Below are 23232 nucleotides of genomic sequence, written 5' to 3'. Positions count from 1 at the left end.
AAACTGAATGAACCTCAGTGGTCCAGCCAAAGCCAGCAAACTGAAATGGGTAAAAACTGTAGAGAAAACCCGAAGCTAGCAGTCGGCAGACAGACCACTTTAAATTCAAATACCAATTCCTCAAAGGAACAAGAGTAAAATCATTCCAAAAAAAAAGGTGTCCGACACTGGCAAAATCACATTCAGTGAGATAAAGAAAGATTCGGAAAATGTTAATATGGGTTTTTGTTCCACTGAAATGTGTCAGGTAAGTAATACATTCATGTTTATTTTATGGGAGGACAAAAACAAAAACATTCAAAGTGGTAACTTTGTTCAGACAGAAAAGTCTACGTGTTCACGCTTAACGTCAGCTACGTGGTGAATGCCAGAAAACTCTACGTATCCTACGTACACTGCGGGGATGTTGGCTACAGCTTTGAGGCTGGTGGGGTTACGGATCATCTTGTCCAGGGTGCCGACGATGTCGGTGAAGCGGGGTCGCACGTTGCGGTCTTTCTGCCAACAGTCGAGCATCAGCTGGTGCAAAGCGCTGGGGCAGTCCATGGGTGGTGGCAGGCGGTAGTCCTGCTCAATGGCATTAATCACCTAGAGAAGGAATGAAGATAAATCTAGGTTATACGGTTACGCTACACTTACGTCAATCAGTAGTCACAACCAGTTGCTGTCACTTATAGCGCTTGTCGACAACCTGGGCGGTTGTCAAGGTTTCATTAAACCCAAACCATTCATTTAAATGACGACATTAGGCACATCCACTCAGGAGCCGTGACACACCACTGCCACCCACATACAGACACTCTTCCTCCGGTCACTCAAGTGAAAATTTACATTGAGGCTGACTGACCCCTCTCCTCTTGACTCTAGCCAATCACACATCCCTACTGGAGAACAGAGCAAGAAAAGAAAGGGGAAGGAGGGCAGGGGCAGTATCACCGCAGGAAAGGAGTCGCTGGGGGAACGGGCAGATTGCATATAATTAACGCTGTGAAGTACGGCCACTTGACACATGTAAGGCGACACGAGCCAACCTGGCGTTGTTGGAGAGAGCAACCACTAAGAGTATCTTCAGGGTAGTTGGTGGAAGCAGCGGAATAATTTGATGACCAGTTACATTATTTCTTTCTTTATATCACTTTTCTTTTACAGTATAAATAAAACAAAGACGCCAAAGACATTTAATGGTAAAATGAGGTTATTTTGCAACTACAAAGCCACAATTTGATGGACCAGGTGTTCACCGGGTTCAACATAACATCTATAGAAGTTATCTTGTCTTAGAAATGCTTAGTAGATCAGACTCTCACAGCCAAATAAAAAAAGTTACTATCATAAAAAATTAGGGGCTACTCCGTAAGTTGCCAGCTCCAGCCAGTGAGTCGAGCGCAACTCAGCACAATCTTGACATGGTGAATACGGAAAGGAGACGGGGAGGGGGGTGAGAGGAGGTATGGCGCAAGGCTTTAGTGCAATATTAAGCAAGAGGGAAGGAGAGAAACAGTAGTTATCTTCTTGGCGTGGGTTGGGTGAGAGGATACAAGATGGGGAAAGAGAGTGTGTGCGTGGACTTAGCAGCCGGACATGCTGAGTGGTGCCAGTCCCACCAGGCAGTGTTTGCTGCTGGCCCACTGAGGCAACATCTGCTGGGTTGGACAGTCCTTGTGGAGCGAGGTCCATAGAGGCCCGATGGTTGGCTAGCTGTCTCACTAAGGGAGCTTAGGGAGAGAGACCTCATAGCACGGGACCATCTCCAGTGGTTGTGTGTGTTTGTGTTGGTGCCTGCGAGCGTGGACCTTGTCCAAGCGGACATGGGGAACAAAGCAGAGCTCTCAGCAATCATTCATTGCTCTCAAAAAGCTGGCCAGGAAGGAAAGGGGATAGTGTGAGACTGTGCCCATAATAAGTCTGCTTTCAAAGTCAGAGTCAAGGACATCTTCAGTGATGTTGCTACGAGATGGGGGCTGATAAAATGCGTGATTTATTGCAGCTTCCTCTCTTATGAGTTATCCTTGATTGTGTGTCTGTGGCGTGAATACAGTACAGCCACATCTGTACGGAAGTGGCTGTTCAATTTAATGAGGCTGTTTATACAATTTCAAGCTTTTTATTCCATGATAAAATGGAAAAACCCAACTTAAATGTTCCTTTTTATGATCTTTTTTTTTTTATAAGTTTATAATGAAATGTGCATTTTAACTTCCAGGAAAAAAAAGAAAAGAAAAACGGTACTTCTTCTGTGATGATGCTGAATTAGTCCTCAACGCACTTTTTTATTACTAGACCTGCCTGTCCTATTAAAATAAAACCAATACTCTCCCCATAACTGACAGCCCAGAGTCTCCTCACTGTCTAATGTGCCACCCCAAGATCCTGGCACAAGGAAATACATCATATAAAATGGGAAATATTATGCAAAATTCACTTTTCCATTGGTGTTTTCTAAGCTACGTCCCTGGATGGAATGAAGATGTACTACGATCAAGCTCCATTTGACTTTGTTACCAGTCACATCGGTTTTACTGCCTTATCTCCCTCTTAAGTATCCATGGCACCAGCAAGAAAATTACAGCCCTTATCTGGAAAAGAGCGTGGATAGCGGGAACAAATTTTCATGTAAAGCTGGAGATACTAAAAATCTGGCGTATACAGACACGGTAGAAGGTACAATTTATGTATTTGGCCTGAAACATTTTAGGAATGTGTGAAACTCACATTGAATTGTTAAAAGCAAATTGTAGGGTCTTTTAAAAAGTAAGTACTTACATCTTGGTTGGACATGTCCCAGTAAGGCCTCTCTCCAAATGACATCACCTCCCACATAACGATGCCGTAACTCCACACGTCACTGGCCGAGGTGAACTTTCTGTAGGCAATGGCCTCTGGTGCTGTCCATCTCACTGGGATCTTTCCACCCTAAAAACAAAAAAGAAAAAGAACAAATGGGCGGAAGGTGAAATGAGAGCAACTACTCAGCTCCCAAACAGCAAACACTGCGCTTTTGGGCTACAGTACGTTTAAGTCGTCAATTACTGTGAACAGTGAACACTTGTCTCGGCTGTTCTGCTCATCCATCCCTCCAGCTCTTTATCCCTTTATCCACCCAGAGTAGGAGCAGGTAAATCAGACACATGACTCTGCCTCTATTCCAGGATCCGTTCCCAACAGTCATCAAGCAACATTACATTTCGTGTAAGGAAGATAAGGCCGAGCTTCTGCTCGTACAACGTGCGTGTCTGCTTGTAATTGGTATACCTGGGCCTCGGGCATGCCACATGAACGGCTGATTGAAACTGACAGTCGCTTGTTTAAAATTCCTCGCACACATATATACAAATGCAGTCGGGAACATATGCACAGACACAGACGCTCGACAACACATGAATCCCGACTGTGCCCTCCACCCCCTTTCTCCGCAGAACCTCCACTTATATCTGGGTTGAGCTCGCCACCAGTCTAATAATGCCAATTAACTGAAGCGGAGCATTTGCGGATAAGCCACTGCTGGAAACAAACCCAAGAGGAACCTAAACAGACCACCCCGTTCTCTGCCTGCTCTCTGAGGATGAGAGAGGGCGAGGGAAAGAAACGAGAGGGGTGAGTGAGGAGAATGAGATACAGAAAACGGTTGTTTGGATTGTCTCCGTGCTGCAGGGTTAAGTTAGAAACGCTGGAGAAGAATAATCGTAAACAGGTTGACTTGCACACATCTGTGCACATGCACTGCAGAGCAGAGGTGGAGAGGCAGACCTCATTAACGAGAACCTCTTTAGGGTTTGACCTTGGACAGGCTGCTGATCCCGAAGAGGGGTTAAACATCTGAGCGTGAGTGCACACAGTCCGGTGCACAAGCAACTCTCGCTCAACGAGAACACCAGCCAGATGGGGGGGAAATGCACGGGGCATCGTGTGGTTGTGTGCATGTATGACGGACGGAAAAAAACGAGAAATGAATGCACACTTCTTCTCTCACACCTCACACGAGCTCGCATCTGAATCGTTTCATCTAAACTCAGGCCCCAGTTTACGCCCTTTCTTTCTTTTGTCTGAGGGCGCGTGCAAGCCAAACGTTCTCCCAGCGAAAAATACGCCAACAATCCTTCGCCATCAGTCCCTTTGTCAAGGGCGATGCTTCATGTCAATTATTTTGTTTGGATGAACGTACGCGGGATGAAAAATGAAGAAATGAATGCCGAATAACAAAAAAAAGGAACAGCTGCTCCAAGGAAAACACTATTACACCCTCTCTTTGTCATTTGCTTACTCCCCTTCCCCGCTTTGTACATCTGGTCTCATGCCCCAGGACCCTGTCGGGATATGAGCCGAGTGTCGCTGGAATGGCCTGAGCAAAGGCACGGGCTGCACAAGAAGCTCCCTGTGCGCATCCAATGAGACAGACTTTAGTAATAACATTTCCAAGGCGGGTGACTCAGAGGCAGCTATGCAAACCCTTAGTAATTACTGCTGTGGGCCAGTGATAGCTCTGCCAAAATCCTGCTTTAATAACATGAAGTGCTGAACAGCTCATGCACGCGGGGAAGGAGGTAAAAACATAATAAAAAGCACTGGAGCTTCTTTTTTTTTCAGTAGAAAGAGCATTAATACCATGGGAATGAGTTGGGGAGGGGGTCGCTGCAGAAGTGATGATGGGAATTAAGACAAACCCAATGTCAACACAATAGCACAAGAGCTTTGTGAAGCCTTGAGGCACGGGGGAGGGCCTTTTGGATACGCTATATTGCGCTGGCAGCTGAAAAAGGAACGGCCTGTTTTCTGTTCGCCTCGAAGTGAAATACTGTCCTCAAAGCAGAATTCGCACCCCTAACATCATCAAGTTAACAGTCAGGATCTGTGTACACGAGTCCGACTGCACAACCGCTGCACGCGCACGGGGAGTAATCTCCAATGATGTAAGTTCAAAAAAGTCCACTGATGATAAACAAGGCGGACGGCACGCGGCGTTCGATTTCCCAACCCAACATCGGATGGGCTTATTTTCTGCTTGGTAAGTTTTGGCACGGTGAAGAAAAACGAAGGCGAAAAGTGTTATAATAAAAAGATGCCTCGCCACAGACATTTCCTCCCTATTGACAAAACGAATCTCAGAAAGCCTGCAGTTTTTTTTTCCGCGAGTCACTTCCCACACGACGCCCCGGCGACTCATCCGGGGACACCTTGAGCAGACAACTGGAGTGTGCTGTCATCCCTCCGTGTCACCAGAGTGAGATTACAGTACGCGAATGGTTCCTCCTGGTTGTGACCGCCCGTGACAGGTTGTGACCAGTTGTGACAGCCGGTGATATGTCTGGAGTGCGACTGTAAGGGAGATGTGCTGGGACTGTCAGGTTAAGAGGTATCACGGCGAGACGAGTGTGTTTCTATGACAGCCGGGTCTGAAAGATGAAGGATAAACATTTGGTGGTCAGGTAATGTGTGTACTTACTGGTGTCGGTTATGGTCCCCTGGCTGAGTAATGTGTGTGGATACTGATACACATCGCCGGGATATGAAACACCTGTCATGTCGTTTGCAGTAGCCTGAGCTAGGAATTCCGCCAATGTGCCAAATAACTTCATGCAGACTGTCACCGACATGGTGATGCAGAGCGAAGTCAGACCTGGAACACATACACCTGCCACGGCACAATGAGCAGACGCTGCTAACGCGCAGCAATTTCCCACATTAGCAGCTGAAGAGGAAGAGTCCAGCGTTCTGTCTTGTTTATCCTCAGCATAACCACTTCACAGAAGCGATTTAGAGATTCCAAATAAATGTACTCCTTCATCTGGAAGATAAATATGTAGAATTCTTTTTGTTTTTCTCCCCCCTCCGCACTCCCACCCACCCCCCTTCCTCTCCCCTGCTTCTCCGTGCCTTTACTCCTCCAACTTCAGTAATCCATTTCCAAACAATGCATACTCAAATGGACTTGAGCACATTTACTTAGGCTGGGGAGAGTGCTCCATCAACATCGTTTTAATGAAATCCTGAGAGCAACGATCTGCCCTGGATGCCTGCCCAAACAGAATGAGAAAGAGAGTGACGGAGATGTGGAGAGAGGGGGGGTGGGTGACACAGGGAGATGGGGAGAAGAAGAAAAAAACAGAAAGAAAAAAAGAAAGAAAGTGGTTGGTGACAGAGAGGTTGGTTTCTTAGACACCCATGGGAATGTCCGCCTGAGAGAAAGAAGGACACAGGTCTTTCACCGTATATAATGAAGTGATGCAAAACCAGAGGGAAGCATTTATCACTGCTATTTTAATGGTAAAGATCCCAAGGTGTTTGTCATTCAACTAGGACCTGATTAATGAATTATTCAAAAAAATAATTCAGAGAATACAACAATGCAATGAAAAACACCACATAATCCCAAGAAAATAACTTAAACGAACATAAATGTAGGTTTCATACTGACTATGAAGAGCTTGGTCACGCTATGGCTCCATTTCTAAAATCCTGCCATTAGCTAACAACTCAGTAAAGCAAGAAAATAGGAGATGCTGCACATTTTAGTAATTTTGTTGGCCTCATATCATATCATAAAACTGATCAGGGGGCTCCCAGTGATCCTATAATCTTTTCCCTTATCCGTCTGAAAGCAGCCCTGCAGGAACACGATGCATCGCATATGGTGTCCACTGTGGCCTCTCTCTGCACCGCTACCTACATAATGACAACATTAAGTCAGGGTCCCGTATAGCTGACCAAAGGCAGGGTGCTTAGCTTAAACCAAGGACGCTGGTTCTGCTCCGCTGACCCGACGCTCGTCGAACACGTTGACTCGGTTGAGCCGCGAGTGCTCGCAGCCTCTTCTCTCCGGCCGTCCAGCCGTTCGACTGCTTTTAACCAACAGACACCGCTTTTATATCCGTTTCCAACTGAGCAGCTCCACTGTAACTGTAGTCTAAAAAAAAAACAACTCATTAAATGCATAAAAAGATGAAAAACCCCAGATGCCTAACAGAACAGTTTGCAATACACCAGCTGATGCTCTGGATTCGTGCCTGGTCATTACACTGGTGACTCACACTTGTCACGTTGGAGAAGTAGGAAACGTGTGTAGGAGAGTGTGAACCTCTCTTCGTGCTCTTTGGGAGACAGATTTAACAAGCACCTGGCATCGTGATGTACAGTATATGTACCAGTCTATGGTCTCCCCAAGCTGAAGAATGGAGCTGGAAATGGCCGACAACAAATCAGGAGAAATAACGGCGGCAAATGTGTATACGAAGTTTGATGTGTATGATAAAAAAATTTCGAGGAAGTTACATTTTTTATTTATTTGTCGTGGTCCATATGGACATGTTCCCATTTCAGTGCTTGTTTACTTAGAGGCTCTGTCCCCTTAACTCCTACTGTATAAATATTTCACTACAAGTTGAATAGACGGGCCAAAAAAAGTGGACGGGCCCGGAGCCAGCGAAAGTGGCAAAGGATGCAAATAGAAAACAGACAAATGACAGAAACAAGCGCGCTGTCCACATAGCGTGAGCACTGGAGCGGAGCTGAGAGAATGTCACTCAGGTCACAGGGATTTGACGGATGAGCTTTGTTAGTGGCTCTGTGTGACCTCGCCTTTCAACCCCTCTCGGCTTCAATGACACAAGCAAACACACAGCCCCGCCACTCTACAAACACACACACACACACACACACACACACACACACACACACACACGCATACACACACAGAAACACACACACAGACACCTAGGGAACATAAACCAGTGACAAACTAAATTAAAAACCAGAATAAATGAGCTGAGTAACGCAGTGAATATAGATGTCTCCGCACAGGCGCTGTGCTTGTTAAAATGAAGCTCCTAACACACAGTTAATTCTTATAAAATGCTTGGCCTCTACACTTAAGGGAAACTATGATACATGTTGCGGGGAGCAATTTGTTCTAAATTATGTTTATTTACGATCAGACCGGCACTCGAATCTGATACTCAATATTAAATAATCAGATCGGGTGCAAACTAACCTGATTGGGGCGTCCCTAAAACGCACACACCTCTAACCACATACCTACACACTCAGGCACAACCTGTAATACGCATTGCCTGACATGCAAGACAATGACAGGCTTTCCAGATCATCTGAGGCACAAGCAGAATTTTGTGACCCATACCTGCCCTCCTCGCTTTTGCCCCGCGGGCGTGATCCCTCAATGGAAAGGGTGACACCACTTGTCTGAGCTGTTTCAGGGTTGACATGCTATATTTGGACACTAGATTTAGGAATCATACCCACACACACACACAGCTGCTTTCATACCTTTGCCAGAAGTTGTGCATTAAACAGAGACAGTCACTATGCATAAATCTCTGACATTCACTCACCCATGAAGGTACAGAACAGAACATACTGTACGACCCGTCACCGCTACCATCATGTGTGTCTAAAGATACGATACGATGCATGTGTGCATTTTAGAGATCAGTCGATATGGATTTTTAGGGCCGATACCATTTATTGTAGCAAACTCCTACTTAACAACAACAGTAAAAGTTAGGACTGTTGCTAAAGACTGTAATGTGTTGGTGATGTGTGATAAAGTAAATAGAGCTTTGTTTGCTATCAAAAAGTGTGCAAGAGTGGAAGGGTGCTCTGCTAGTGGGGGAGGGGCAATATATGGGCTGCACGGTCCACAGCACTGGGCTGTAAATCTTGCCTGGGGAAAAAAATATGTGTATCGGCAAATGTAGACGTGTATTGAGTGATACCGATACTGGTAAATAAACGCAAATATTGGCCTGATATATCGCCGATCTCTAGTGCATATCATACCTTCTCGGATGGACGAATTGGTGAATAAACAGAGGAATGTTACAGTCTTCCTGGGTTGTTGAAAACTCTGTCTGCTCTTTGAAAACAGGGTCACTCATGTCTCACAAGGACTCAACACATGCCTGTGGTTTTCTTTTTAAAACATGCAACCAAGCGAACGCCACCAAGTAGCAAAGCAAATGTAACAAAAATAAATAAATAAAAAAAAAAAGTCAAGGCAGCCACGACGCATACACTCTCTAAAGTCTTTAAATTAATTAACATCACCTTAGCTGGGCCAGTGCAGTTCAGGTATTGTCCGGCGAGCCTAATTAATCATGACTTTGGTGAGCAGCCAACATAGAGGGAGGACAGCCTCCTTCTGCCCGAAACTCCACAACATTGCTCCAGAGTGAACCCGCATCCAGGGTTAACACAATTACCAGCATGTCCTCCCGACCATACATCCAGCATCACACCACAGGCACTGTAATTGGTGTGTCTTGAATTGCAGGCAAAAATTAGAAAAGCAGTGGAGGGAAAGAGGTGATTAATTTGCTTGAGTAGGAGGTCGGTGGCGATGTAAATCACTGCCTGTCAGTGCAGTTTAATTTCCCAGATTCCTTTGGCCTTGTCTGCGACACCAGCCTTGCTCGCTGATTGGTTAGCATCAGGTCATAAGCAAAGAGGTCATGGAGTGAAGGGCATAAACCATGCATAGCTTAATTACAAAATACTACCCTGTAGGACCTATAGAGGACCTATGGACCCCAGTATTCCCTCATGCTTTTCTCTAGTATACTGTATCCACGTTGGAGCGGGAGCGGGAGGTGTGTGATAAAGGAGACATCCTTTCTTTTCTGACACAAAGATGGAAAATCATATTTTAAAACTGCTCTCTTGATTCAGCGATACGAACGGCCACGCAGCCGAAGACCTCATCGAGACTTCGTTAAGAACCCAACATTACAGCCCACTTGGTTCAGCCTTCAAAGCTCAGCTGCTCCATGGGCTCAAGGAGACTGAGTCTGCATTAAACAGCATCAGAATAAGGACCACAATCTGTAATCCAATATCCAGCCCCTACACCCTGTTTTATTAGCAAGCTCTGTGGCACCGACAACAGAGGTGTTGATCCTCTTTGTTGCTAAATAATACCCATTCAGCAAGGTTTAGCCACAGGGGTCAAGCATACAAAGCAAGCTATTACTGGGGAGCAATTAGTTCTCAGCCACACCGTTGTGAGGTCATATCTCCTTTGGCTCCTGTGACACCGGCGTCGTTCACACCTGGGTAACCACCTCCGGAAAATCGGTAGCCTCTCTTGTGCACCATGTTAAGCCCCGTGTCTTGCATATGATATGAAATAACAACTCTCAAAAGCAAACAATTTCTGCCTAAGCTCAACCCAAAAGGCTGCCAAGATATGAAAAAAATAAAATGTGTGTTTTGTGTTATTATTTTGTTTCGCCCCCTATATTTAGATGAGGACAAATAATTTCCAGAACTTTCCTTTCATACCTGGGTAAAACTGACTCTCAGGCTATTTCCCTGCCTGCTTTTGATCTCAGGTTTTGCATGTATTGAAATACCTCTGATGGTGATCTTAAAATAGGCCACTTTTAACAGTGTAATATATTCAGATTGTATTCATATTTATTCATAATCTGCTACCACAAAGCTGTACATCCACGTTGTATACAATGTTTCATTTTCAGAAAGAGACCCCCATGGCGGTTTTATGAAACAAGTGAAAATCTTTTTTCCCAGTTATCGCACTTAGGCCACTAGAGGCTGTCGACCCAAAATAAGAAGTGGTTAGGGACAAAAGCAAACTTAACAAACAAATCTATGGCTAAGTGATCTATTTCTGCTAATTATAAATTAGTAACTTAAAATAAATCAACTTTCAGGTCAAATAAGTAAGAATCATTCCCTATATTTTGTGTTGGTCAATTTTACCAGCAGAGAACATATACAATTTACAAAATGAGGGCAGCAACACATGATGCAGCAGCAATAATCAACCTAATTTGCACCAGTGTCTGAAAGCAGAGTCAGTGAGGTGATACTTGACACGGGACCCACACACACACACACACACAGAGGCGTGCACATGTACACACCGGTGGTTTTATGCTTACACAGACACTCAAATAAAGCCTCATAAACACCCTAAGGCGGGAGTCCTAATGACCTGCGCCGTGTGTTTGCGAGGGTGTAAAAGTGTGTTTTGAATTAGGAAGAGGAGAGGCAGAAGATGAACTAACGATGGCTGCTAATAATTACAGATCTGTAGCGTGGAGGAGTTAATGAGGAGCCAAAGCCTCCCATGATGCCCCAGTAATAAATGAATGAGGAGTGAGAGAGAGGAGGGAGGGAGAGTGAGGGGCGTGAGATGTCAGTTTGAGAGGCTGCATTGGCCTTTGGTTTCTCTGCACTGTGGGCATGCCGACGAGAGAGGAGCTTTCCCAGAGGAGGCTTGTCTCCACACTAATGAAGATGTGACAGACCTCCGGTCTGTGACTTGCAGAGTATAGAAAAGAGGAGGAAGGAGAATGAGGAGATGGAGAGTGACAGCTCATATAAAATAAGAGGTGAAAGGTTTCTGAGACCTTCAAACAGAATGAGACAGTGTCTGCGTCAAACCGTATTGGACTGATAGGTGATTGGTTTGAAGAGGTCTTTGAGTGCTATGTGTCGATAAAAAATGACCAGATGAGATTACCAAGGCACTCACCAGGGAGCTGGTATAGCTGGGATCAGACGTGTCATCCTGCAGGTAGCGTGACAGCCCGAAGTCAGACACTTTACACACCAAGTTGCTGTTGACGAGAATGTTTCGTGCAGCCAGGTCACGGTGAACGTAGTTCATCTCTGAGAGGTACTTCATCCCCGCTGAGATCCCACGCATCATTCCCACCAGCTGGATCACTGTGAATTGACCATCATTTTGCTGGAGGACAGAGAGGACAGATGAAAATGATTATTTAGAAACTATATCTGTCCCACTTAACATATATAAGCGTAGCTGGAGGATGGAGAGAACCAAATCATAGACTATATATGTAGTTGCAGACTCCTACCATTTGAATTATCAAACTAAAATAAATTACATGCCTCTGCGCTATTTTCTGATGTATTACACAGGCAACATGCAGTCTTCACACATTAAGTTGGTGTGAAGGCTGTTTCGGGGGAATCTCCTTTTACCTAAAATTAGGAAACTAGAAAAATACAAATATTGCTACATCCTTACTTTGTCCAAATTGCTGGTTGGTTTCTTTGATAATGTCCAGAGGGTAAACTTGTTTTAGATAAGCGAGATTGATTCCGGAAGCCAATTTTACCCATTGTAGGCAGACAAGAGCGTTGTTCCATTCGGGCATGCTGGCATCCATCTCTTTAGCACCCATGCATGATGCCCCTATTCCTGTGTGAATGCTCTGAAGAGTAAGCTTTGAACTGCCGAAACACAGTAACAAATAAGAGGGTAAGGGAGATCGATGGAAACACACGTCGGATGTGGCGGTTAGCAAAGCCAACTTCAAAGGGCCTATTTAAACCCACCCTAGATCAAAGTGGAACAGAACACCAATCCATGAGATTGAAGGAGGAAAGAAAGGGAGCTGAATATTGATTAAACTGTATGTCCGCTCAATCCTGACTATAAAGCAAGGAGTGAGGAGTCCATTAATAGCTTCAAGCTCTAATAGAGAATTTAAAAGCTGATAAGGCAAGCTAGGGTGGAAATTTTCAAATTAACAATGATTGAAATCATGTTCATTGTCATGAAACATCCTCTGTTGGCAGCAGGCGGATTAAGAAGGCCCATTCCAATTTGCATTTGGAAGGATTCTTTGCATGAACTCCTTTTCTGGGATTGCTTAATTTACTTCCAATTAGCTTCTCAGTGCTACCATTTTAAGTTTCCATGACTTCCAATCCAGTGACTTTGGACTGCCCCACATAACTTTCTTTGGCATCATACATGTTCACGCGCAAACAAACAGTAACCCACTCACCCTGAGGAACGAGTCAAGGGCGCCGTTTTCCATAAACTCGGTGACGATCATGACCGGACGGCTCTTCGTGACTACACCCTCCAGACGGATGATGTTTGGGTGGTCAAACTGGCCCATGATTGACGCCTCAGACAGGAAGTCCCGCCTCTGCTTCTCCACATAGCCAGCCTTCAGGGTCTTGATAGCAACATAAATCTCCCTCTTCCCAGGGAGCTTCAAACGGCCCTTGTATACTTCACCAAATTCACCTAGTTAGAGAAGGAACAGAGAGTTAAATTGGGTTCTCTATCAAAAACACTTCATCCACTCAAAACATGATACAAAAATAGCTTAGTTTTTGGCATCTTATGTCTGTAGGCAGAGTTAGCTAAAGTGGTATTGTAGAGCTTGGTTTAGTCATAGGCATGCTGGGAGTGTTTTCCAAGACTCCTCTAGTGTTGTTCCTTAAAAGATTGTATTAACAGCATGTTTCCTCTGACTCACCATAGCCATCTATGCTAAAAGACTGTCAAGCGTCTTCATATTCCCCAATCAAAGAACAACAGGCAAACAGTATCTGGTAAATATCTGGGATCCATTTGATTAATTATCATCACCTTGGTGTCCAGCAGAGACACGGCACAGGGAAATCAACAAAAACAGAAATCTTTAATTAGTCAGTCCCCCTGCATCCTCAACCCTCTCCTATCTCTGTCACTTCTTCACACCTAGCTTGCTGAGTAGGCCAGTGCTCTGGAGCTATTCCAGGCCCAGTCACATTACCAGGGGTATTTTAGCCTCTGTATGATTCAACACATTTTCTCTCAGCATGCCCTTCCGGCTGTAAAAGAGTAGTGTCCAGTCTGAAGGAAAAGGAGACGTGAGGACACATGAATATAGACGCAAGCTAATTTAACCTCCAGTTAGAATTTGCTTCAAATCGATCATCCTCTAACTATTCCTTGTTTTTGAGAGACGTGGTAACCAGACATTAGAGATCGATCTGAACAAGGACAGACACAAAAAAATGTCTCTACCTGTATCGCATGTAAGTGAAAAGGGATGATGCAAGGTGGGACATGTTCAGAACACCACCAATAGGATACAAAAACAAAAGCCCAGGGAACAGGCTGAAAACCTTGAGTTATTTCTAAGCCACTACGTCCCTGGGTAGCTGGCCTATATACTGCTTGTTCACTTGACACAGGCCCTTGACATGTTCCCATCTAATGTGGCTGTCAAAAGGGCTGGGCTTAGTGACCTTGAACAGACTCAAGTTTGACGTGTTTGCACGCGTGTACCCATGCAACATACATAAACCCACGACAACACAGCAAGCCACATTTGCATAAGAAAACCATTGAGCATATCATCGCGTCACATTCAGCGTACCTGCACCGATGACCTCCTCTATCTTAACAGTCGAGACGTCGATCTCTTTGGCAAACTCTCGTACAGCCTCGTTGGGGTCCTCGTAGGTGAAGGGGTCGATGTAGATCTTCATTCCCGGGGAGCCTGAGAAGTGGGTCGGGCAGCCCAGTGGGGAGGGGCAGTTAGACATGTCGGCTCGCAAAGAGAGTTCTAGAACAACCAGAGTGCTCAGTGAGCTTTTAACAGGCAAGAAACTTTTTTTTTTCTTCTTTGGGCAGTGTCTTGTGTTAATGGCTGATGAATGCAGATGCCCTTCGGGCTGTGGCTTAATTCACAGTGACACAGCATTACTTCCAGTCACTACAACCTCTTAACAGTGGCAAATGATGATAACTCCATTTGCTCTGTGGTCCTTGTCAGAGGCAGACCACAATATGTAAATGAAAATCAATATGTGTTGCACGCAGTGGAGGTGCACGATTATAGGGACAACCTCAGTCTCACAAGTACAACAAAATGGTGGTTTGACTATCAAATACATGTTACAAGGAAACAGACCACAACAAACATGTACACAGAGAAAGATTAAGGGATAGAAGGGCAGATGGGGGTTTATGGAAAGAGCGAATGTGTTTCTTTTTTTAACCCTTTTATCCGTTACCCTAGCAGTATCTCCTCTTTGATAGTGGTGAAACCAATTTCCCTGCAGCCTTTCCCTATAGGGGCTCATAAACCGATAAAACCACTATGCTATCAACTAGCGCTTTATGCCATTCTGCAGGAGGTGAGCTCACTTCACAGACCGGAGACGTCTGCAAAACCGAGGACAGGTTTTCCGCGCTGAAAGAGCTCGACGGGGAGCGGAGCGGGGGCACTTGTAAACAAATTTTGCCGCCACAAGACAGACCAGGTGTCAAATCATCACTTCCACAGTCAAGGGCAGCCGTCTTTCACAGATCAGTTTAGGCAAAACCTTGGCAGCCATGATTGGAATAAACCAATCTCCATCAAGTCAATTTGCGTTCAGCCATTTGCATAAGTCACACAGAAGGAGGGAGGGGTCTCAAGAGACCGAGGGAGAACCTCCTCTAACCCTGGGATAAAGGTGCCTCACCTTGCTCTTGACTAGAAGCTGATTCTAGTTACCACACTAATTACCTTGGATCCTATCTGTGTGAGCGTAATTGCTCATTAGAGATTCCATACAGACTGGATTCAAGTTAATCCATCAAAGGGTTTACAGCGTTGCCTTCCATAAAGTCACCTATTTACAAGTGTTGCCAAGCTGCTCACTCAGCAGCACCACTGGATGGAATCTCTGCGGGGACCGCATTCAACAACGAGCTTATGAAAGCACACAACACTCAAAATCTCAAGCACATGTGCACCCGCCTCTAAATAAACGCGCACCCGTTACTTCCTAATTCACAGTCCAGAGTTCACTTTCATGTATAATTTAAAATTGAAACTGTTTATCGCTCTCCCTCCCTCCAGTACAGCCCTGGTTAACTGGACCCATCTTTTTTATGGCCTCCGGATAAAAAATAGATTCCCCCTTTAATATTTCAAAGGCCCTTTATCTGAGTGTATGAAGCACATGCATCCAAACGTCAGTTCTATTTATAGCCAACGCATGAAACAACAACTCTGTCAGGAGAGAACGCACGGCTGCTCCAGTGACTCACGGGCATAGCATTCAATATATCACACCTCTCCCAAATAAATGGACACTTTAATGGGAAAATGGACAAATTCATTAAGTTACTGGATTTGGTTTATAAATCATCACAAAGTCCCCACTGTACGACACAATAGCTCAAACAATTAACTGTATTTAGTTGACTGGCATTATAAGTTACCGTTTACTGCACTGCACTTAACCATGTTATTTTCACCAATGCCCGACATTTACCCTGCCATTAGTCTGCCCCGCTCGTTTACTAAATGCCCCTAATGTAGCCACAAATCACCAACGCAGCAGTAATGCTTACATTAATCTATTACTGGCAATGGGTAGTAATCAAATTACTGGTCCTACTGCAAAGAATTCACATGTCGCCTAAAGACAAACAGCAGCGTCAGTGGCTGAAACAGAACCAACATAAATGCTCGTCTTTTTCAGTTAAAAGGAAACATCATTTATTTTAAGTTCTCAGAAAACAGCCATTATATATTTTATGTGATTATGCACTTTGAGAATTAACGCAAGGCTCTACTGTATATCCCTGCAGTGGATTCATTCCCGTTTCATGAAGGTCTGTTCGGCGGCTTTGAATATAATGAGTCGAGTTTTCTTCCTAAACACAAACTAATTATCCATCGTTTGATGTTCGCAAATCATTTGTCACAACACATGCTGTGGCTTATTAGTATGGAAATCTCAGAAGGGATCTAAACATTGTATGGGATTAGCATTTGCATTGGAATAGACAGTGAAATATTGGTGTGGGTTTTTCTCCGGGCTTGTGGTGCCGTCTACAGCATTTCTAAAGGACTTAAATTTGTATATAATATTTAGGATTATGAAGCGTAATAACACAAGTCACACAAATCGATGGATGCTTCCCATTTCGGTTTATTCTTTCAGGGGACTGACAGTCCGCCCCTGTGTATTTAATCAGATCCCGCACTCGCTACTCTTCCACTCCTCCCTCTGATCCAAATAGAATGACTTGCTCCAAAAAACAAGATGGCGACAGCTAAATTCCAAACTTGTGATTTCAGAGTGGTGGGCCACAAACGAATAGGTGGCGTCACGTCCCTCTTTTACAGTTTACGTTTCGAATTTTCGTGTGGAGAGAAAAGAAAGCATAAACATATCTGGCATCTACCTCTGCAAAATGGGTTTCCAGTATCATTCTTATTGAGCGCAGACGCACCCAAGCACAAACAACATCTGCAGCTACATGACAAGGAACAGGGTTCAAACACGGACGATTTAAAACGTGTTGGTGATTTAAAACATTAGGAATCGTGTAGTACTAGCATGCTTGTTAATTAACTCATGCTGACAGGATGTTGGTGAGAGGGAAGTAATAAAAGGGAATGAATGCACTATGAATAATTGTATTCATGGTGGTGTATGTAATCCTGTACTTCCATAAATAAGGCGCACCCCTTCGCTCCATGTATTTTATAGTGTTTTAGGCTTAATTAGTAGATAAAATTGTCATTTTATGATTATTCAACTGTCAAGGACTCAAAATGACAATTCATTTGTCCAACTTATTTTTTTAAAAATCGCATAATTTACAAAACTATTGAGGCCCTTTGGTTTGGAACTCCAGTGTGTATGTTTTTGTCCAGTTTTTAAACAATTTTTTGGATACTTGGAACTCTAGATTTTGGTTCTGTGTGTGTTATAGTCCCACGTCAGTTTGGACAGTGTAGAAAAGGTGCAGCTCTGTACTCTGCGCCGTACCCTACGCCTTAAACTGACATGCACCTTCCTAGAAATGTATCTACATGTCTAGGCGACGCAAATCATAATGGCTGTGGTCTAAAAGACATTTACTTGTTCACCCACAGTGAAGAGTTACGGAACATTTAAGACATCAGTGCTAGGGCACAAATCCTCTTGATGGCATAACCTCTTATGGCGTAGGCTCGACCATAAACCCAACTTAAGACAAGGCATAGGGTTAGGGGTATGAAAGGATTTTTAAAGCTTTGAGTGTCCCCAGGAGCATTAATAATTGAGAAAGGGGAGATATAGTTATTTGGCCAAACAGTAAAGGGCCCTCTGAGTAATAGGCAGGTGGTTCAAATAACCAGAACGTTCAAATCATAAAGAAAAAGTTTCTCTAATATGATGAGGAAACATTTTAGTTTTTGGGGAAAACTATAACTGACAAACACCAGGAACTGTTCATCATCTGGTGAATGTAGATGATAAGCAGTGCAGTGGCCTGATGCAGTTCACCTGTCAGGATAACGATGATATGAAGATCACATTTTTAGTTTCTAACATTTCTAGAGTGTAACGAGATCTTAATACTTTAGGAATCCATTGAATGGCTTTATGAACATTAGTCACTCTGGTTAAAACCATCAACAGCCATCCTGATAGAAGCGGTTGCTCAAAGGCAGCACTAGATGTGTGGGTTCCCTTTTTAGCAGCTTCCCCTTTTAGGTTGGCTGGAAATGATGAGATGGCACGAGAAGTGTGTGGCAGCATCTGGAATAGCTGGGTGAAAGACATCAACCCATTTTTGGAGGTTCACCCAAAGCAATCAGCTGAGCAGTTCTGTCTTATTGTCACGGTGAATACTGCGGTGACAAAACTGTCAGTCAAATCTGGAGAGAATAGAGGAAAACAATGTATTGTGGGATGTGGGAAATTTTCATACATGTTGGCATTGTGTAGGCTGAAGGGATGGACCTATGAATAGGATCCCTTATCAGCTTTTTATTTCCCCTCCACTTCAACTTGCTTATTTGGCAATTAGTGCTGCCGGCATCTGTGATCTTTTGTTTATTTTCATGACTTACGTTAATTGCATCAGGCTTTTCCAAATATAGCCGGTGACAAGACTGACTCTTCTGTCCGCAGAAGTTTTAATGAGCCTGAAGCTGCCACTCTTGTGGCTCTGACACAAAGTAACTGTGTTGAAACACTTTGCTGTGTCAGGCTCAACAAAACTCAATACCCTAGAGCGAGCACCCTCTCTGACTGCTAGATCGGCAGTACGTCGGTCTTTCATTTGAGGTACAATACTTTTACACGTTCTTTTGTGCGTGAGTGAGTGTGTCTATTTGTCAGAAGTAATACGCGTCCCTCCAGGCTCCCTCCTCTTATCCGCCGCAGCCCCGAGGAACGTTTAAAACACGACTCAATCACAGCTATCATACAGCCCTAAGAGATGTCAGTCAATGTCATTGTGTAAATGAAGGAAAATGTCATTTACTTCCACAGACACCTGCTACCTGAGGTAATTTCACTTCTGCCATGCCTCCATTTCATTAATACATAAATACATATGATTAACAGACACGTGCTGCATCATAAATGATTGGATGGCAGTGGAGAGACAAAATGGATGTGGGGAAAATATGAACATAAATGAATATGCTGGCACACAAAACACTCTAGCTGACGGTGTCCATGACTTTTGGCATACCATTATCTTGTTTGAGTGATTTTGAGGATTTTGAACCATATGGCGCCATATTACAAGTAAGTTTAACTCACAGTCATCTAAAGTATTACATAAATCAGCAGTCTTTGATGTTTTTCCGGCCAAGGACCCCAAACTGATGGAGAGATTGAGTAGGAACCCCTTCCTACTATATGTGTTCTATATTAAACTTAGCCTAGTGCTTTTTATAATCATTAATTATTATCATTTTGCATTTAATATTACTTTTTTTTTTTTCAAATATGTGCAACAGTAGTGTGGCCTTCAACTGTCATAAACATAAACACACCTATATATATCGTGCATTTCAAGTCTGAGATTTCACCCGGGGACTGAATAGGCTCACCTGACAGTGTCAGCCTGTAATATGTGGCGTTGTGATTGGTGCAGCAGTGATAGGGGTGGAGCCTATTATGTACAGGAGGCTTAGATTGACAGGTCTCAGCTAGTGTGGAACAGTGCGCTGTTGAGACAGCAGCTCCTTTATCGCTGAATGAATAGATTACTTAAGTACACTGAGACAATACTGTATGCAAAGCTGTTAAATACATAAGATATAAAAATACATTGTTCTGCCATCAATGATACTTGCATGGCGTTGAAAGACACAAATTAATTACATTTAAGATAAATACAGTAAATGTCTGTTAAGCCTGTGGGAAAATGAGGTAACACGATAGTGACTGTTCCTATGGCGCACTCGGGAAAACATTGCAGTGTTTACATTTTCATTTTCTGTGGTGACGTTTGCGAGAAAAATTCCATAGTAAGTTATTGCTAATGCAATCTCTATAAATGCTGAACGTTAAACCATTACCAGACCATAGTTGGAGATGCTAATGCCGCTAATGCAATCTGAGCATTTACTAGTGCCGCAGCTGCACATTAAAAGCAAGTGACAGCCCTGTATTGCTCACAAGAAAGTCAGCTTGAGAAAAAGGACGAGAAGGGGCAGCCGCAGTGAGTTGATACATGAAGGGCAGCAGGCGACACAGACTTTTGGAAACATAGAGACTGCGAGGTCTTATCAGTGAGGCAACCAACACATTTCTCTACTGATACCCAGTGAAAGGATCTGGACCTACTGTTTGCAGACGTATGATGTGTGCAGCACAGTGTACAGAATTCTTTGACCTGCTAACTACATTTTGTTGTTACCACCAGTAACTGCAGGAGTTGTTGTGACTGGAATCTTCAAGACTGCCACTTTAACATACACAATGTACAATATGGAACCAACAACTAACCACCAACTTAGAGGATGCGTAGTATTATGGCGGACTCACCTCTTCCTGTGCTGTAATGTTGCAACTTGTCACTGTACACTGCCTCCTTGGTGTACGCTCGTTTCCTAAGGGAGCAATGAATATTGAGAGAGGAGAGAAAATAAGAGATGACAGGATGAAAGGAATAGTAAATAAGGTCTTATTACTGCTCGTGTTTTCCTGCATGGCCTGGAAAATGACGCAGCTGAAATGGAATCAGTTGCAGAGGGTTAGCAATGGCAAATGAAGTTTATGAAAATGAGCTGATTTTTAATTAGACCTTGATAGGATCTCTTTCCTTTTCATGTGTCTCCTCTGCCTCGGCATCAAAAGAGCCGGGCCCGTTTGATGAACACTTTAGTTGCTTACACTTGCACGCAGCGCTGCAGAAAATTTGACTTTCATATATCTAAAGTGAAGCAAGACAGGGATGTGACAATGTGACAAACTGCAGCAAAATGAAATTGGCTTAACAGGGCAAAATGGGATGTGCTGGGTCCTCTGTGGAATTCAGTATTCCTTTTGAAATGTGACAAGTTAGCTTTTATTTCCATCAAATATGTTGCGTTTGAATGTTATTTTTGTCTACATTTAATGGGACAGTGTACATTTAGACAGGCTTTAGACAGGCGGTAAGGAAAGGAACTGTTAAAAAGACACGCAACACAATGCAGCAGAGGCACACGGCAATCATCAAACCGCCTTCGTGGTTGTTGTGGTTATGTTGTGATTTTACCAATCGATATGCCCAATCAAATGTATGTAAGGAGCTGACACACAACAATACACAGTATGTTTCAACAAACGTCAAGGGATGCAGATACTGTATATAGACCCCTTCACGGTTTGCAAACAATGTGACATTTTTTGATGGGGCTTAACTGAATGCAAAGCATCACAAACACTAAAGCCTGTAAACAGTGGTTAGCGTATTTCAATAGATTGTTCAGGCATGAATGGACAAGGCCAACACATACTTTAGAGAATATACTAATACACTCACTCCCCAAGACTATGAGTGTTATTTTGAAAAGTTGACTCTGATTGATGGGACTACATTCACCAATTCCTACACTCTCACTCACTGGATGGACAGTTTGACCAGAGGAGGACACAGAGGGGATGAAGTCTGCTCTGTCTTTATCAAGTCAAGCCTCTCCAACAAATATATTAAAATAAGTAAGAAGAACTTCTGCTTGGGCACCCTCTTAAACACAGCTAACATTGGGTTAGCTTGCGGTTAGCATTAGTATTAACATGTAACAAGAATCCCCTAAATAAATGAGGATTAACTTAATATAATTTCAGTCACAATTCAGTCTAACCCATAATGTTTTCCAGGCTGAAGCTATGATGCATTACATATTAATCGTATCTGATATAAAAGGTGCGTTGTTGACTGTCTCAATCCAGTCCTTTCTTTTAATAGCCAAAGCCAAACCAAAGTTGTCTACGACTGGCAGTGACTGGTGTGTGATAAAACTTCAAGTTAGCCTTTTAGATTTTTTGGTTTTGGCACCAAAAAATACAGCAAGACGACATTTCCATGGTTGAAAGTGACAGCGTTCGCCTCAAGCTTCCCTCTGTTTTGCCTCCAGCTAACATCGAGACGTCACAGTTACGGTACATAGTACAATGAATTAGTATCAGTTAAGAGTTGTAAAATGTAACTAATTTAAGACTAATGTTCAAGATATATTGAATTAAATTATGACATAATGTACTAATATAGAAAATAAAAGTAGTGTGATGTAAAACTTACTCATGCAGTGTTGTCATCCATAATGCACATTCACAGTCACATGGTGTTCATGTTATGTTGCCCACACCCTACATTTACTACAGTTCCCTAGGAAGTACGGAGGCAGCGAAATGTGAAATGTGTAGCTAATTTCTCCTTAACAATAAAAATTGGGAGCCTGGAAAAAATGTATTTATTTATTTGTTTTTGTCAGGGACAAATGTGGCAACAAAGTCACTACCTCTGCAAAGGTTCCTGGGTGCGGAACGAGACACGTACGTTCTAAGAGATAAAGATAAAAAGGGGAGAAAAAAAAGGTTTACCTGCTGCACACGATGGAGATTGCAATGAGGGAAACAATAAAGACCACTCCCGCCGCTGCTGACCCTGCAATCAGAGGGAGCTGTTCCCTCAGCTCAGACTTGAAATCATCTGGGTTGCACAAAGAGAAGACAGACAGGCATTGAGAGCGGCTTAGGCGAGGCGCCGTAGCTCTGTTTATTTGGAAGTGTGCGTGTAACAGTGTGTTTCGGAGGCAAAGGGTGCGACGGGGAGAGACAGAGCAGAATGGTTAGGGTGTACTGGGTGTACTGATGGATAAAGAAAACATATAGAGCTCTGTGCTGATGGGTGCCGACTGAAATCCAGTCAGCTTTCGCAAGGCTGACTGACAGGGCCGCGTTTGATAAAGCAGGAGAAAGACTCCGTCATTGAGCAGACGAGGTAAAGACAGAGTGAGAGAGAGGCATAAAGCGGATGGTGAGAAAGATTGTGTGTGTGTGTGGGGGGGGGGTTGTCAGCCTGTTTCTGTTGCTATAGCTGTCAGAAATGAGTGGACAAGAAAATGCACCTTGGAATGTTGTTTTTGCGATTTGAAAGAAAGTCGCTGACTCACAACCGCGCGCACACAGCCCGGACATGCTTTATGTTAGCCAGCTCTGGTG

General features: G+C 43.7%; 1 protein-coding gene across 3 annotated transcripts in view; it reads right to left on the bottom strand.

Moving 5' to 3' along the window:
- The window catches only part of LOC125010253 (ephrin type-B receptor 1-B), a 148135-nt gene that overhangs the window by 5701 nt on the left and 119202 nt on the right, over nt 1–23232 (bottom strand). For 2 of the 3 annotated variants that reach the window (XM_047588715.1, XM_047588716.1), the window contains exons 8-14: nt 22612–22720; nt 20569–20633; nt 14166–14354; nt 12795–13042; nt 11510–11725; nt 2764–2913; nt 395–588 (exon numbers count right to left, since the gene is read on the bottom strand). In XM_047588715.1, coding sequence (XP_047444671.1) covers nt 395–588; nt 2764–2913; nt 11510–11725; nt 12795–13042; nt 14166–14354; nt 20569–20633; nt 22612–22720 — 1171 coding nt within the window. The remainder of the gene's footprint in view (nt 1–394; nt 589–2763; nt 2914–11509; nt 11726–12794; nt 13043–14165; nt 14355–20568; nt 20634–22611; nt 22721–23232) is intronic. The other variant, XM_047588717.1, reaches the window with a different exon arrangement.

Source organism: Mugil cephalus, chromosome 7 (assembly GCF_022458985.1).
Source record: "Mugil cephalus isolate CIBA_MC_2020 chromosome 7, CIBA_Mcephalus_1.1, whole genome shotgun sequence".
Lineage (NCBI taxonomy): Eukaryota > Metazoa > Chordata > Actinopteri > Mugiliformes > Mugilidae > Mugil > Mugil cephalus.
Note: the sequence above shows the minus strand (reverse complement) of the source record. Positions and strands in the feature narration are given on the sequence as shown.